The sequence below is a fragment of the Cryptomeria japonica genome, chromosome 3 (genome assembly GCF_030272615.1).
Source record: "Cryptomeria japonica chromosome 3, Sugi_1.0, whole genome shotgun sequence".
Lineage (NCBI taxonomy): Eukaryota > Viridiplantae > Streptophyta > Pinopsida > Cupressales > Cupressaceae > Cryptomeria > Cryptomeria japonica.
In genome coordinates this window covers 689,071,151-689,089,127 of record NC_081407.1, presented here as the reverse complement: position 1 = coordinate 689,089,127, position 17,977 = coordinate 689,071,151, and the positions used below count along the sequence as shown (strand labels likewise).

Sequence of the window (17,977 nt, the reverse complement as noted above, 5' to 3'; positions counted from 1 at the left end):
TTTTTTGGTCAAATACTGTTTGGAATCAGTCTTACACTCCTCTCTAGCAATTTTTTTTTCTTCAACCTGCTGAAATTTTGCTCATATTAGAAGCATAATACTTGCACTACTGCTCTAACAATGACAGTCCTTTATATTTTTAACTGAGATCACCCAATTTGCTAGCTTTATTTTTGTTTTGAGGGGGGAACCTGTTTACTATCCACCCAGTTCAAGTAATATGCTCATTGATGAAGATGAACTATTGAACATTGTCTATAGTTGTAATTATAATTGTGTTTGAATTGCTACTGTTCTCATCATGGTTATGACATATAGTTGAAAACCTGGTTTGATAGAAGCTGGAAGCACGTTGAATCTGAAAACTGAATGAGATGATGGTGTGGGATAGAAGCCCAAGGAGGAGAGCACACTATTATTGAGATTGTTGCAACTTAAGCCATTTATGGCATCAGCGAGTCTAGGTCACAATGGAGGCGTAGGGAGTTCAAGGACAATCAACAGGTTGAAAGCACCTAACAGTGTCGACTGGCTTGGACAGGAGATGCTTGAGATGAGGATAAGGGACAACAAGCTGGACCTTGATGAAGAGAAGGTAAGAAAGTGATTTTCTGTCTAATATAAAATTAATTTTTCAAACAAGATGTTAAAAATAGTCAGACAGCTGTTTTCCTTGTAAGTTTGTGCAAATATGGTTGTTTAATGACATAGTGAAGTATATGGATTTCAGGATATCGAGCCAGCTATTGTTGATGGTATGGGTGCAGAGGCAGGCCATATAATGGCTACAACCATAGGTGGCAGAAATGGCACTCCCAAACAGGTTTTCTTAAGAAAATTGTGGAGAATTAAAGTTCAGTAGGCCAAAACTAGGAACCAAATTAGAGCATGTTTAGTTCTGTGTCTTGTCTCATCTATTACTAATTTATTTTTCCTTAATCCGATTTACCAGACAGTAGGCCAAAACTAGAAATTTAAAGTTTATTTGACCCAGGATCTTTTTTCTCAATTATTTATTTGCTCTTATTTTGACTTGCCAGACTATCAGTTACATTGCAGAACACGTTGTTGGAACAGGATCTTTTGGTGTTGTTTTTCAGGTGATAACTGCCTGTTCTTGGTGTGAATAGAAAATTTTATCCAGTTCTTCTTTTGAATTTAAAGTAAAATTGTTGTGTTACTTTCTGCAGGCAAAATGCAGAGAAACAGCAGAAATTGTTGCAATCAAGAAGGTTCTTCAAGATAAGCGGTACAAAAACCGTGAGCTGCAGATAATGCATATGCTAGACCATCCAAATATTGTTGCTCTTAAACATTGCTTCTTCTCTACAACAGACAAAGAAGAACTCTACCTGAATCTTGTATTAGAGTATGTCCCAGAGACAGTTAATCGCATTGCAAGGCATTACAACAGAATAAATCAAAGAATGCCACTCTTGTATGTGAAGCTCTATACTTATCAGGTTTGTGATTTTTCACTTTCTTCGTTTGTAATTTTATTATTTGAAGTTTGTTGAAAAGAGTGGTAACCGCTTTTCTAGGGTGAGAAGCTAAGTCAAAGCCTGCCTTACTAATAAAAGTAAAAGCTTGGGATGGTTCTGAAGGTTACTATTTGGGTAGAATTTATTATGACAATTACCCTTTGATCAGTTGGAGCTGATTGTTGGCATTCATGGTGATGTATTTAATCTCCCTGAAGGATAGTTTAAGATTTAACAGCAGGTCCTGGCACACAATTTTTTTTTGACTTGATAGTACAACTACATGTAATTGAGAAGTTGGCGAAGAACTAATTAGGCCTTCTGAAGTCAAGTTTCTTGCAATAAAACAATGTCTTCCTTTCTTGTCTTGAATTTAACATAAGGATAATGCTTTTTACAATGGATGCCCAAGCTTCAAATATTCCAAGATATCATCCACATGGATCTGAAGGGCTTGGTGTTGCTCAAGAGCTCTTTGTTTTTGAAGTCATTGCCCTTGGCTTCACAGTGTCTGCATATGGGCTTTTACTTATTGGGTTTTGACAAAGTAGCTGTATGGTCAAAATCTACTCGTTTTCTTTTTTTAATTTGTCTTCTGGAACTATAAAGATTGTTTATTTTCGGAGCTTCTAGATGATTTAGATTTGGAAGACTGCTGTGGCCACTTTTCCTTGACTATATCACCTGTACCATTAATTTGTCGGATCTCAGATTCATGCATCTGTTCTCTATGGGATGTTTAGCAGGAGAAGAAGTTGATGGATGGAATATTCTCTGCTGGTAGAATGCTTGGGGCAGCATCCTGCTGCACCAATACCAGAAGAGACTGAGAAGTTTTAAAATTGAACAGATTTAGACCATTGTCTCGTGCAATCAATCGCTAGGAAACTCATGTTCAGGGGTGGCGCTCCGTCCCTGCATCCACACCTACATTTCTTGGTGGATGTATTTTATTATGATAGTTGTAATTTTTATTGTTTATCTTGTACCCTATTTCAAAATGATGTATCTGCTCCTGTATCCATATCATACACATCTAGCTACTATGCATTAAAGCTAAAGGTGGGACTGATGGCATTCTTTTGCAGGTAAAGAATGAAATATGTCCTGATATCATGGGATTCCTTAGAGTGTCCTCGGTACACACTTTACTGAGATGTCCATTCCAATGATCATGCTTTCACCAGAAAGGAATATGTTTTAGAATTAATGAGTTAATCCCATTCTATACCGGACAGGGCAACCTGAGTCCTTTTACAGAGTTCTACAAGTCAATGTGGATGCAGGTAGATTGAGTATGACTCAGGAGTTGTTGCAATATGAACTTGTAAGGCTATCCATGTGTTCACTTGTGTCATTGCCAATTCATATATGGAATTAAAATTTCCAAAATGTCCCACGTAGTGAATATGGTTGACACCCAGACTGGAACAATGGCAGGTAGATTCTCTAAAGGATTGAAATCAGTAACTCAATATTTTATGATAAGATCTGCCCCTTTCATACAGTATGGTCCACCACCTTGAAAGCTAGCATCATTTTTTAGCCATTGTTGAAAACATCACCATAGAATACTCTCATGGCATATTAATAAGCTTCACTGGAGAAGCAATTTTCCAGATATTTAGCATCCAGTGAGGGTTTGTGGATTTGGATATAGTTCTATGAACTGAAAGGTCGGTCCCTTTTTGCATTACTGCCAGAATCAAGGCTCCACTTCTGCCAAGGCATTTATTTCTGACCGTTTGTAAAGCTTGGCTGTAAAGGAGGGATGAGTTACTACTTGTTGAGATACTACACTAGGTTAGTCTTCAGGATTCTGATGCTTTTATTGCCCTTGATGTTTTAGGAACTTAAGTAGGGGAGGATACCATACTCTTGTCCAAAGGGTAAGAAAAAATGTGAAGAAAAAATGGTCTTGAGAAAGTGATTCTAGATTTTACACAAACTTTTCACTGGAAACTGCCTAACATGCTTAGAGTTTTATAGGCAATGTTGACATACATTTACATTTAACTGTGGAGTTGCAATAAGTTATTTCAAAAATAAATTTGTCTGACTGTGGCATATGTCAAGCTTATTTCTAATAACTTCCAGGGAGTAATGAAGCTGTGAGAGTCTATCCATGTTGGACTTAGCTTCCTTGGCCACATGCACTATCTTATATGGATCTGCTCCTCATACTTTTGTAAGAAACATAATATCCAGGAAGAGTTGTAGTTCAAATGCTCAAAAAGCTTACCATTATCTGGCATTTTTTTAGCCTATGTGCAATAACTTTCAGTGAGTCATGAAGTAGTAAGTGTCTATCTTCATTTTCTTGAGATGGGGCCTACTCTTCTTGTAAAGATGTGTTACACATTGTAAGAAATAAAAGAGCAGGAATAGCTGCAGTTGAAATGCTTGAAAAGCTTAACTTAATGGGAGAATGATTTCACAACTCTCCATGCTCTTGTAATTCTTGGTGTAATAGATCCGAATGACCTAAACCGGAATGATGCACATATGAAGTTCAAACAGGCTAAACTCTATTCTTATGAAAGAAAATGTAATTGTGATGATGTATGATTTGCACATTTCTTCTGTAGTACATCATTTTTATTTTACTTTTTGTTATTTCACTCACATCACTGTATGTTTCCAATGCAAGAAGTGAATTGGTTGATGCATCTTGGCACAAAATGCTCTTTTGAAAAAAAATGGAAGTCAACTTTTTTAATGCTGTAAATTCAGTATTTTGGCTGGTTAGGTATCCTTGGGCAGGAAAGTCGCCGTTCTAAAATACATTGTTGTTGCTATTCAGATTTGCAGAGCACTTGCGTACATTCATAATTGTGTTGGTATTTGCCACCGTGATATCAAGCCGCAAAATCTCCTAGTAAGTTTATTGCTCGTTATTCTTTTTTCACAAATATGCATGTGATTTGTTTTATCAGATGCTTATGTTATGATAAACATCACCAGGACCTGGACAAACATTATTCAATACATAGAATGATTGTATTTGTGATAAAAACTATTGATGAACTTCTGAATTGGGATATGATTATTGTTGTTATATATATGTATATGCATATCTAATAACATATTATAAAACAAACCTATATATGCATTGATTTATAAATTAAAGAAATAATAATAAAAAGCCTTAAGGATATTTAAGGTAAACTTATAAGTTTGTAACTAATAATTTTAGATTTTGCAATTCTGATTAATTTCTGCTTCTTTTTCTCATACTCTTCTGCTCTTCTTCAACAAGTCAGTCACTGCACAATTCTCCTTCTGGCATTGCCTCATATTGTAGGGACTATGGGTCTCCTGCTCCAATTTGCACAAAATATCACCGTGAGCTATCAGACCATAATTTCGCAAACTCATTCAATCATCAACATGAAGGAATGAAGTATCAGACCATAATTTTGCACACTCATTCAATCATTCTGCCGACCTATCCTCTTGCAGACAGCCAAATGCAATTTCTTCATCGGAAGTGTACTTCTCTTGTTTCAGTAAGTAGATAACAAAAGAGAGAATGCATCCCCTGCCTGTCTAGTCAACCTCTGCATCTGCTATATGTTTGGCCATCACCCTTACACTATGAGCTATCTCCATCTTCTGAATTTTCTCAGTGCTATTAGATCATAGTTTTGTGAACTCGTTCTATCAATGATCTGTCAGACAACTGAATGTTCTTTGAACTCACTTTCATGCTCTTCTTCATCCTGATGATGGATCATGCTATCTCCATCTTCTGGATTTGCTCAATGCTATTAGTATTAGATCATACCTTTGTGAACTCATTCTATCATTTCTCTCTCAGAAAACTAAATGTTCTGTGAATTCACTTTCTTGCTCTTTTCATCCTGATAATGGACCATGTAATGTGATCTGACATGTTGATGATAAAAAAATCTCACACAGTTTATCTGGAATTATTTGTGTTAACAAATATGGACTGTGAAAATATTATGTTACCGAACTAAATGTTAAGTATTCTTCATTAGGAGAGTGCTGGACAACAAAGAAGAGAAACATATTGCCTACTTGTCTTATTAATCTTTGCATCTACTTCAAGTTCAGTTGCTAACAAAGACTGTGCTCATGTTTGGCTCTTTTTGGGGTTTCTACTCCATTTCTATGGCTACAAGTTTGTCAAACTAACATGGTCTTTTTTCTGATGGTATATTGTTATTACTCCTTCTCTTCCTAGATGGTGGTAACTGTTATCCATAGCCCTCTTTTACTCAGTTTGAGCAATTAAAAGTTTTTGGGCTACAGAAGTCATTGTATCCTTAAATTGAAAAATCACTTTGAGAAGGTGTAGAGATAATTAATAATATCATAATGCAGAACATTGCACACTTAGATCTGTAAATAGATTTGTATTGATTTAGACTCCATGGAAAAGTGTAGATTTAGAGGATGCTTGTGTTGTAGGTCCAAAATATGATTTTGATGACACTAAAATCTGAATATTTTTTCATATTTGGATTCCTCTCAAAAAATTATGCAATTATTAAAAAAACCGCACCTCATTTTGAGTTCATATGCAAAAGTTATGGCTTCCAAAAGTTAAGAGGACAAAAATTGCCAGAAAGTGGTTGTCTTGTTTTTGTTAGATGGTAGTTTTGAAACCACTCTGCTGAAAAGAGGTGGTTTTGAACTGTGACAATGAAATGTCCTTTGGCATTCCAAAATTTGGTAGCAATGGGGTATTTATCCTACCCACCAACGTGATGGAGGGACAAGATGGCTACATTTGGTAGCAATTCTTTATGAAGGGTCGCCACCCTTTTTCTTAGCGGGACCCACGTGGAAGTTATTCCAATCCACTGTTTAAGAGGGTTATCGGGTCTTTGAAAATATCGGTCAACAAGTTTAGCAAATGTTTTAATATAATGGTATTGTTCAGCATTATCAAAGTATAATATATAATATATGTTGCTAATATAATAACATTATAAAATGTAAATTAATGTTTATTGCAAATATAGTAACACCATTTAATATGAGGATTGATAACAGGGCATCATTTTTACATCAATGTAATATAATACAAATTTAATATAATCTTAACAAATTATATGACAAAAATTATACTGATTGTTTCTACTATAAATGGGTGAACATGACAGCCCTCCCTTACCGAGATTGCTTGCCCTCAAGCAATTTCAAATTAGGATAGTCAAATGTCTTGGGTCCTTCCCAAGTTGCATCCTCTATTGGTAGTCCTTTCCATTTGACTAGGTATTCTTCAATAGTTTTGTTTCTTAGCCTCTTCTCTTGTACATTGAGGATAGTTTCTGGTTCCAAGATCAACTTCCCTTCATCATCCAAGGGTGGCAATTCGGAGCATGGGATGGTATGCTGCCCTAACACCTTTTTGAGGCGAGATACATGAAATACATTGTGAATTCTGCTATTGGGAGGGAGTTCCAATTCATAAGCCACTTCTCCTATCTTCCTCAATATCTTGTATGGCCCATAAAATCGGGGTTTACGTTTTTTAGCCCCACTGACCTTGATGGATGATTGCTTATATGGCTGTAATCTCAAAAAGACCATATCTCCAATCTCAAATGTGTGCTCAGTCCTTTTCCCGTTAGTGTATACTTTTGGCTGATTCTGGGCTTGATGAAGGTTGTCCTTGAGTGAGTTCATGATGTCCACATTCTATTGTATGAAGTCCTTGGCTCCCAAGGCACAACTCTCTATCCGAACCAAATCTCCAAAGGATGTGGCCTCATATCTATATAATGCTCGAAAGGGGCTCATCCATATAGACATATGGTGGGTAGTATTATAACAATACTCTCCCAAGTGCAACCATTTAACCCAACCATTCTGCTGCCCTGTGACATAATTTCTCAAATATCCCTCCAACCATTTGTTCACAATTTCTGTCTGCCCGTCTGTTTGGGGATGATAACTGGTACTTGGGTTTAATTCTGTCCCTGCTAATAAGAATAATTCTTGCCAAAAGATGCTAAGGAAGTGGCTGTCCCAATCACTAAGAATATTCCAGGGAAGACCATGTAGCCGGAACACCTCCTTAAAGAATATCTCAGCCACTTGAGGAGTTTTGAAGTTTGTTGATATGGCCATGAAGTGTGCATATTTAGTGAGACAGTCTACCACTACGTAAATACAATCCTTGCCTTGTACCTTGGGCAACCCGGTGATGAAATCCATAGAGATGCTCTCCCATTTCTGGTTTGGTATGGGCAAAGGCTGGAGTAGACCTGCCTGGGAAGGTGTGCTCTTCTTTGTTCTTCTGAAACACAAGACATTCATTGGTGTGCTTTAGCACATCTCCCTTAAAGTCCTTTCCATGTGAATCTTTCCCTGATTTGCTTGTAAGTATTAAAATACCCCTGATGCCCAGATAATGGATTGTCATAGTAGGTTTTCAAAATTTCCTGCTTTAGTTGAGACCCTGTGGTGATGTAAAATCTCCCCTTGTAGAGGGTGAGGCCCTCAACGATTTGGAATTTGTCATCTTGAATTTTCCCTTCTATCAAATCACTTGAGAACTGATCCTTGGCATATTTAGTGATCAGAGATGTTTTCCATTCTATGGATATTGCTGAAATGGAACCAAGATGTGGTCTTTGTGATAATGCATCAGCTACTACATTTTTCTTACCCTTCATGCACTCGATGTCGAAATCATAGGCCTGCAACTTGCTCACCCACTTTTGTTGACTGTCATTCAAATCCTTTTGACTTAAGAAGAATCTAAGGCTATTGTGATTTGTTTTCACAATGAACCTGCCACAGATTAGATATTGCCTGAATTTTTCGAGGGCATGCATTATAGCTAACATTTCCTTGTCATATACTGAATATGTCCTTTCTACATCTTTGAGTTTCCTGCTTTTGAAAGCTATGGGATGCCTATTTTGCATCAATACTGCTCCAATGCCTTCTCCTGAAGCGTCACAATATAATTCAAAGGGTGAGTTAAAATCAGGAATTGCCAATACAGGGCATGAACTCATCACCTCCTTCAGTCTTTCAAAAGCTGCTTGTGCCTTCTCATTCCAAGAGAAAACTCCCCTTTTGGTTAGATCAGTGAGTGGTGAGGTCAATTTTGAGAATCCCTTCACAAACCTCCTGTAATAACTGCATAGTCCCAAGAATCCTTTGAGCTGAGTTAGGGTTTTGGGTTTTGGCCAACTTCGGATAGCCTCGATCTTCTCCTCATCAGCATGACACTCTAGCACTATTATGCCATTCGTTACATCTACTCGTTTGAAACGAACATTTGCTTCAAATTCATTTTAGTTGACAAAGAGTGTAATCCAAGGAATTGCATAGCAAATCTTTTCACCTTTGGTTAAACTAGCTTCTTGTCCTCAATCCAGGAGCACATCATACACAACACCTTTGCATGATTGTAGATGAATTTGATAATTGTGCAAGACTTTTGCAATATCTACCTAACCCCTTCAAGTTTTCCAATGCCCTTTAGGGTTAGATCAAGGCAGGGTGCTGCACATGGGCTAAAAAACATCAGAGGGATACTTGCTCATCAAGAGTTCCCTAGGAGCAACACAAACAACATTGTTTGTAATAAATTGAATCATATTTGGTGCCCTTGCATCCATGATCATCTCATCAAATGACTTGAAAAGTGTAACCACATATTTGATCCTGTTTGATTCATCCATGTATTTCAAAAAATTGTGTCAATATCTCAAGAGACAAGGAAGTTGATAAGAGTTCAGTATTATTGATTATTGATGTTTTTAACCATTGTTTACATATTGTTGAATATCTCATAAGATGGGGCTTTGAACCCAAGATCTATAGCTGCAATATCAACCACCATATTTGGCCAATATGGAGACCTGATAACATGGAATGACAAGCTAGAGTAGTATCAGAAATTTGTAATTACCTTTTTTGCCTTTTCATAGGCATTCTTCCTACATTTTGTACTCTCCAAAGTGGTCTGTGATCCTGGTGTAGCATGAGATGCAAAGAAAGAACTAATGTTTCCTGCACCTGTGTTTGAGCCACATGCTATAGAAGTAGGTGTTGACACAGACTCCTTGAAAGACTATTGTGCATTGGTTACCTTATCCAAAGGACTACCCTTAGCATTTGTAGAATTAGAAGCCACTTCTGTCTTAGTTCTTGATTTTTTTTACCTTACTATCAGAATTTGTTTGAAGAGCTGGTTTTCCCTGATGTGTGACATTTGCAGAGCACTTTGGGTATGCAATGGTATCATGTCTTGTCTCCTTCACCAAATGCCATTTGAAGTGATATTTGCCTCCATTGCCATTATTCAAACAAAAATTGCCTCCAAAGTCTCTTTGACATGGCATTATGACCAAATCTGCAAAAACATCTGATTTCAGTCTTTCATGATGACCAAATCTGCACAGCCACAAAACAAAATTTTTCAGCTGAGTACATCAAACACCTTGGAAACATTAGTACTTTACAGTAAAATTAAGTCAAGCATCCTAGTGGGTTATCGATAAAATAACAATTTGTGCGACATCTCTGCGCTCACCTTGGTCAAATAATTTGTGTGACTGCAAAAATTAGTTCCTAATCGCTGTAATGTTTTTTATTGTACATTGATAAATTTGTGAGAATGTATGGTCATCTTAAAAGTTACAAATGAATTTGTATTCATTTGTAATTCAAATAACCCTTGTTGTTCATAACTTCATAGTAACTCTTGATCAGGGGCCTGATAAATATTAACCGGCTGTGATGGTTTTGTACATACATATTCAATACAGGTAGAGCAACAAATAACAAAAGAGAGCTGGAGGAGGCCCTCTGTGGCCTGAAATACTGAGTACCACAAAGCATTACCTATGCAGAAATCAAGGGAGACTTGAAAATTAGCAATACAACTGCAAGCAAAATGTGCCAAATTAAGATGGTTACTATTTCCAACTAGGGGATGGTCTGTGTAAGAGTGCAAACATGAATTTACTCTGGGATGTATTGAACAAGCAGAAACTTTGTGTTGATCCCACAAGTCACTTAATGAGTAGGATGAATGACATGATCCATTGTTATTAGATATCCAGTTAGGAATCAATTAATTTATGTAGCTATTTACACAGGTCATATTTCTTTGTGCAGCTATGCACTGTGCTCGTCTATACCACACCACTAAAATTTGTCATATGTAAATTTTTCTATGTTAAAAACATGTATTGATCTGCAGCTTATGATATCCTCTGAAGTATGTTATCTGTTTACCATAATCATTTTTCTGCAATATAATACACCATCAAACCAATGATTAAGACAATCAAGGTTGTACCAAATTTACCAAAAGTACTACCTTGCATCTCATTATAAGTGCACAAAGTCTTGATTAGGTCTTCATTGTTGCATTTCTGGGAAAAATACAGCAGACAAGTTCATTTTCTACATCTCTGTTGACACATCAAATTCAATACCTGATGAATTTTGAACCTTACCAGAAGTATCATATGTCTCTTATGATTCAAGGGTGATAAATTTGAAAGCTAATTACAGCCCAAGAATCAGTCCTGGCACTATAGGGGATGGACAGAAAGTGGAGGAGATGTTATTTCACAAGATACACATAAATAGAACAGCAGTGGCATGATCATTTGATGGAAAACCTACTACCTGCGTAGTGCGTGAACATCATGTAGGCTGACATACAAGGAACCTAAAATACCAAAAAATCAACAAAGAATTATTAGCTATGCAAAACGATATCAAATGTTGTAAGAAAACAAGGTCAAAAGATCATTTTGTAACAGTACCTGTGCTGTTTAGCTTTGGAGCTTAAGTTTCTCATTTTTTCACACATACTAAAAGAACACATCAAAGCTACCTGCTTTCCATTCATAGCGACAAAGCATGCAATGTAAAAGATTACAGTAATCTGTCACTAGAGAAAACAAAGGCTCTTGAGAGCATACATAAACGAGCAGTCAGCAGACAATATCCCTGATATCTAACCTTGACTGGTCAGCTTCAACTCCGAAGGCCACCTTGTCACCATGGTTTTGAAATGCATTGACAGTCATGTTTCACAATCATCCATGAGCAAAAAATGCTCTAGCCTCACGTTGCGCAAAGCTGTCACAGGGAAAACTTGCTGGATTGTGTGTAAACCCTATCGTGTGTGTAAAATATATCATGGAGTATATCATGTGTACAAAAAAGTAGTGAAATTGGTCAAAATATATCTGCATGTGAAAAAATTGTTGAAATTGTATTTAAATGTGATAAAATCATAAGGAAGGTCAATAATCAGCAGTCAACAGTTTCTTTTGAAAATCATGAACTTAACAACTAAAAAATCAAGATACCTTCCAATGTGTGATTAATTACGGTTTTTTTTGTGACTTTTCCTTCTTTGAAATAAACAATAAGAAAAATGTGCAGAATATATTGTCATCTTGGACTTTTACATATAGGGCCTTCTATCCAATCGAGATGTAGATAGCTAGATTATTTGATGACCACAAACTTGGTGCAAGGACATTATTATTGTTTTACATGACTGATTTTATCTTTCCTTTATTAGGGGCATTTACAATTCTATTGTGTTTAACTTTGTGATTTTGGAGTTTTCAGGTGAATCCTCACACACATCAATTAAAGCTTTGTGATTTTGGCAGTGCAAAAGTACTGGTGAGCTTCTTGTTTTCAGTTTGCATATGTTTGACTCCACATGAAAAGCCTTTTATCTACAAGAAAATATACTAATATGAAAGAAGACATTTGTTGGTTATCTGAGCATTGATATGTCTAAGATTTGATTATTTTTCTTAGGTTAAAGGAGAACCAAATATCTCTTACATATGTTCTCGATATTATCGAGCTCCAGAGCTTATTTTTGGAGCTACAGAATACACAACTGCCATAGATATGTGGTCAACAGGTTGTGTGATGGCTGAGCTGCTGCTTGGACAGGTTAGTAAGCAAACTATGTTTTTGCTGAGTAAACTGCCATGCTCGGAATTTGATTCAGTATATTCCTTTGCTTGACTCAATATGTTACCTTGCAGCCTTTATTTCCAGGAGAAAGTGGTGTAGACCAGCTTGTTGAGATCATCAAGGTGATTACTTTTGTTGGTGATAGGTGCTAAATGCTAAAATTCCTACAGCACAATGTTTTACATAAACTGTCTTTTATTAAGTATTTATCATTTATGTTACAGGTTTTGGGGACACCTACCAGGGAGGAGATAAAATGCATGAATCCGAACTATACAGAATTCAAATTTCCACAGATAAAGGCTCATCCTTGGCACAAGGTACTTGCTGAATGTGTGGATTAGAAGCTTAGGTTTATCATGATATATTACTAAGTTGCACTATTTTCTTATTTTGAGAAATGCGTTAGTGTGAACAGTTGCAGGTGTACTTTTACTGAGATTTTGTCAAAACCTTGCCAATAAGTAGTAGGAATGCTCTCTCTCTCTCTCTTCCAAGTATTTTGTTCGACACTCCTTGATCCTACATCACTATGCCATATCAAACTTGCCAAATTATTTTGTTTAATATCATAGTTTTAACATCTGATGTTTTCCTTTTACCCCCTACTGCTGAGCTATTATAAAGACTTCCATATATCATTCTCTTGACTTTTCTGGATTTGTGAGATGCAATGTGCATTTGTATGCAAAATTATTTCCTGTTATTTGATGGAGAATGTTTTAACTGCACTTGCACAATATTTTGTCTGAGAGGCAAGGATTTTTTTATCAACTTGCTGACTTCATCATAGAAATGATGCGACTTCCTGTGGAAACCACAAGGCAGCAAGTTTATGTTTAATAAATATTCTCATTTACGTTTTGGTCACAAGCATGAAGTGCCATCCATATGTAATATACTATCATACATAAACATGCACAAAATTAAAGGATAAATGGTATGACCAAAAAATCCGTTAGAAATATTTTGCTGCTTAGTAAGAAGAAACAAATAGGTAGGGGGCAGTACCCATTTTGGGGCTAGCTTCTTTTATAAATATTTTTTTAACAACACATTCAGAAAAAGTTACTACTCGTGAGGATGGGAAATAATATGGAAATCAAAAGTACACATATTACGCCAAAAACCCAATGGATCCACAAGGTACAATGCTTAGCCCTTAGCCTATCATGATATAGCATTGTAACAGTCCCACCTCCTTGAATTACATTGAACCAAAGCATTTGTAGTGCTAGGTGCTGCAATGTCAATGGATCCTTCTGCATGGCTTTCTCCAAGCAACTCAAGAGTCCATTCAATCTTTTTCTTGTATGCCACATTCTTGTAGGGCTCGTATTGTTGAGGCCCATGTTTTTTCTGTTCTCTTTTCTCCCGAGTCTTTTTCTTATATGACTGCAACTTTAAGAAGGTCCAATCACCTACTTCAATCTTTCCTATTCGGTGTGGATTCTGTTGAGATTTAATCCTATCTTGGATCACTTTCAAGTTATCCTTTAGTTGCTTTAAAACCTGCTGATTTTCTTCAAGTATATTATAGATAGCTGACACATGTTAACCTTTGATGGATCAATCAATCAGTAAGGGTTTGTGATAATTGTAAAAGGCCTTAAATAGTAGCATCTCAGTAGATGTATGATATGTTGTATTGCGCACCATTTCTCCACCAAATACAACTATTATGGTCATGAGGTATGCTGAGCTGCAACATAATTTCCTAAGTACCCATCTTGGCACTTGTTAACATTTTTTTGCTGTCCATCTGTTTGAGAATGACAGCTAGAACTTGAAGTTAAATTGGGTCCATTATGCTTCAACAATTCCTTGGAAATATTACTTGTAATTTTGTAAATATGGAATTCTGATCATTAACAGTATTCTTGGAAGACCTTGCAGCTTATATTTGTATTCCATAAATAGTTCAACAATTTGTGAAGCTTTATTACTAGCTACAAGCTCCATAGAAATAAAATGAGCGTAATTTGTTTACCAATCAACAACTACATAAATCGACTTTTCTTCTCCCACATTTTGTAGGCCAACTATAAAGTCCATCCAATGGGTTACCATTTTTGGTTGGGAATGGGCAAGGGCTGCAAGAGACAGGCTTCTTACATTCTTTATTCTATTCCTTTGCCAGAATTGTCTTGAAGCCACAATGTTCCTTACATCTTCTTTCAATCCCCTTAAAAAACTTGCATCTTGTGCTAAAGTACAACTTAAAAAACTAAAAGCCAATATAACTGGCAACAAGGAATTACATTCTTCAAATAGCTTTCTTTTAAATTTGAATTGGGTACAAGGTATATGCAATTCTTACTAAAACTTTAAATATCACACCCCTTGAAAAACTATATATGCTGCCTGCTTGTGTTCTTTCTTTGTCTTGCAACATAGCATTGGCTATCTAGTCTTTTTTATGTTCGGCTAGAATTTATCCCTTCCATTCTGGTCTCGGCATTACATTGCATGCTATGTAGGTAGCTGTGATAAAGAATCAACAACAAAATTACATGTGCTTCTTATATTGAATTTCAAAATCATAACCTTGTAGTTTGCATATTGTTCACTCCAAGTGTTTATGACAATAAATTTTGTGTACTTTGTTGTCTTGTTACAATATTTTAGTATTTTACTGCTCTGACAAATATGACTTGAATTTTCCTGTAGCATGCATAAGGGATAATATTTCCTTATAATCTATGCACAAAAGATTGTGTTTCTTATACAGTTTTCTATTTTCAAAAGCAATGGGTCTCTTGCTTTGCATGAACACTGCCATGATGCCTATGCCTGAAGCATCACATTGCACTATAGAGGGCTGAATAAAATCTGGAAGTGCAAGGTTAGAATTTGTTACTTTCTTATATTTTGAAATGCATCTTCTGCTGCCTCTGCCCCATTGAACCGGTCTTTATGTTTTTTGGAAGATTAGTGAGAGGTGCCATGAGACCTCCAAAATCCTTGACAAATCTTCTATACAACTGCACAGCCTGTCAAAACCTCTCAATTGAGTCATATTTTGGGTAGTTGGCCAATCAAGGTGTGTACAGGAAATTTAAAGTAACTCTGTCTAATTAAGCTACATTTGTTAATTAGGCAAAAGTATTGAGCTGGAAATGAAAATCTTCAATTTCACCCCAGAACAGTAAATATGAAATCATAGGGAACCTGGAGAGTGAGTCTAGTAGCTATTTGGTACAGACGCTATCATGCTTGCTCTGTAGTTTGGAAGTTGCACTGTTGTCCTGATTATATGCTGTTGTCTGGAAATATCTGAAAATTAGACTTTCTGCACAGGTTCGATAATTCTTGCATACAAGGAAGGCCAAATAGTTAAAAACACAAGGTTGTACCTGGAAAAGTACAGAATAGCAAATGATATGATTTAAACTAGATTTTAATCTTAAACAAAATAACTAAATGACAAAGGAAGGTAAGAGAGGGCGAATCTCCATTGAGTTAGTCATCAAAGAACCTATTAGCTGGGGCAGGAAAAATGTTGGGGACTGCTTGGGAGCTTGCCAAATGGTCAAGCCCCTAGTTTGGTCTTTTGACTTCCACAGACAATCAATGGAATGAGGAAAATAGGAAATCATGTGTGCTCTCAAATCCTACGTGCTTCTAGAACTTAAGAACAATAAAATAAAAATTCAACCCTAAGTCTACAAAGATTCAACACATTGGTGTGTATAGAACAAAGAAACGGGACTCCGACTCGGTAAGGCCGAATCCTCTTGTGACTCGGGACTCGGAGTCAAAACTCGGCTCAGACTCGGCTGGACTCGACAAAGTGAAAAATTCAAGAAATTTAGAGATTTTTAAAGATTTAAAACTTGTTTCATGCACCCTTTATTTATTTTTGATTGGTAATAATATTTTTATTTATCATTATAAAATATGGTTATTACATCTTCAAAATTCGGGCTTTCATAAATATCTTTATCCCTTTCCTAGAACTTTCAAACCTATACTTGCCTCATATTCCAGGCATTGGTGTTCAGACCACCATAAAAAAGATACAAAAAACACCCACCAATCCATCTCCCTAGAAACCCACAGGATGATATATAGGCTTATTGCCGTTTAAACATATCTATGCTATTCGGACCCATATTGGGCTTACATAGTTTACTACAAACATAAGCAGCCTATATGAATATTCCAAAAAGGAACCGGACACTACTAACCAAAAAAAATCCCCCACACCCACAGCTGCAACCGCATCCCCTTCGACCGGGAGCTCGACAGGCTCTTATTACTACTGCTGATTGGTTTGAAAAACCCGACGCTTCCTCATTCCTCCGCGCCTGCCTTTGGGGTGTGCCTTCGACCAAGCTTTAACCAGTTCGTTCTCTTCCAACTCGTGCTGCCTAATCAGTCTCTTCAAATTCTCCCAAGATCGCCTGCCTTTGGGGTGTGCCTTCGACCAAGCTTTAACCAGTTCGTTCTCTTCCAACTCGTGCTGCCTAATCAATCTCTTCAAATTCTCCCAAGATCCCGCCCTTTCCATCACATAAGTTTCTTTGTCGACTTTCCCTATCCATCGAACAAAGGAGACTAGGCCGAATTCATCAGCATCCTTTGCATCTGCAAAACCTTCAGAATAGTCAAACCCGACTCTTGGCACAGCCCATTCCAGAATGGAATCTAGACCTTCCAGCATTGCATCCTCAAATATTGATGTAACCGCCCACTTCACCGTGTCTATATCTTCTCCAATTTCTAAACCCCAGGCTATCACCATTGAGATGATGTCTAAATTAACCTTCCAGCGAGACACATTCTCCATAAAATGTGGTCCAACCACCTTCAACACAGTGTTGATCATTTCCTCCTCCTTGAAACGGAGGAGTCTTGACATTTTGTCTCTGCTGATGGCCCCTTTGAAACCTTTTTGCTGCTTTTTAGTTGTGACTGTAAAGTTCGCCTCCATGTTAGCAGCTCCTGCACTTTCTTCCCTCTCTGATGTCTCCGCTCGGTTCACTCTGCAGCTTGTTTTTCTACTCTTAACTTCACTGAAATAACTGCTACCCCTGGATATATAACATCCTACACCTTCTTATTTTATGATCTGTGCACGCCATCCCACAACATTTAACTTCGCACGATTACCCCTTAATATATCTTTCACTTTATGTGAAATCAACTTGATCATTCCATTTAATTATGACTTGTCATGCGTGTCAAGGATTCGGGGATCCTTACATGTTCTCCCAGTTAGCTGCCGTTTTGAAACGCCCTCGCATAGTTATAATTACGACTGTGTTACTTCCCCCGTGCGAGCTTTCTCTTCATTCTTGCCGCACAATGCATCCCTCTTGGGAGTGGCGCCATCCACCTGACCTCACTCCACAGAATCCAACTCCCCAATCATTACCCTGTTGCCTCGCCCATAAATGATATGCCTTGATTATCATCCATTTTTAAAACCCCTTTAGCCTCGAATGATAGGGCCCATTTGGATAAACTGTCCGCAGTTTGGTTACCTGCCCATCTAATGTGGCTAATTTTATAGTTTTCAAAAAATTTTAGTTCTG

The 17,977-nt window shown here is 37.0% G+C and overlaps 1 protein-coding gene across 4 annotated transcripts in view; it reads left to right on the top strand.

Moving 5' to 3' along the window:
* Positions 1 to 17,977, top strand: part of LOC131051529 (shaggy-related protein kinase kappa) — a 37,113-nt gene that overhangs the window by 3,617 nt on the left and 15,519 nt on the right. For 2 of the 4 annotated variants that reach the window (XM_057986100.2, XM_057986102.2), the window contains exons 3-11: positions 339 to 595; positions 731 to 823; positions 1,041 to 1,100; positions 1,191 to 1,463; positions 4,285 to 4,359; positions 12,075 to 12,131; positions 12,273 to 12,413; positions 12,509 to 12,559; positions 12,662 to 12,757. In XM_057986100.2, the coding sequence (XP_057842083.2) occupies positions 446 to 595; positions 731 to 823; positions 1,041 to 1,100; positions 1,191 to 1,463; positions 4,285 to 4,359; positions 12,075 to 12,131; positions 12,273 to 12,413; positions 12,509 to 12,559; positions 12,662 to 12,757 (996 nt within the window). In that variant the 5' untranslated portion in view covers positions 339 to 445. Of the gene's footprint in view, positions 1 to 318; positions 596 to 730; positions 824 to 1,040; positions 1,101 to 1,190; positions 1,464 to 4,284; positions 4,360 to 12,074; positions 12,132 to 12,272; positions 12,414 to 12,508; positions 12,560 to 12,661; positions 12,758 to 17,977 lie in introns of all 4 variants that reach the window. The other 2 variants (XM_057986099.2, XM_057986101.2) reach the window with 2 other exon arrangements.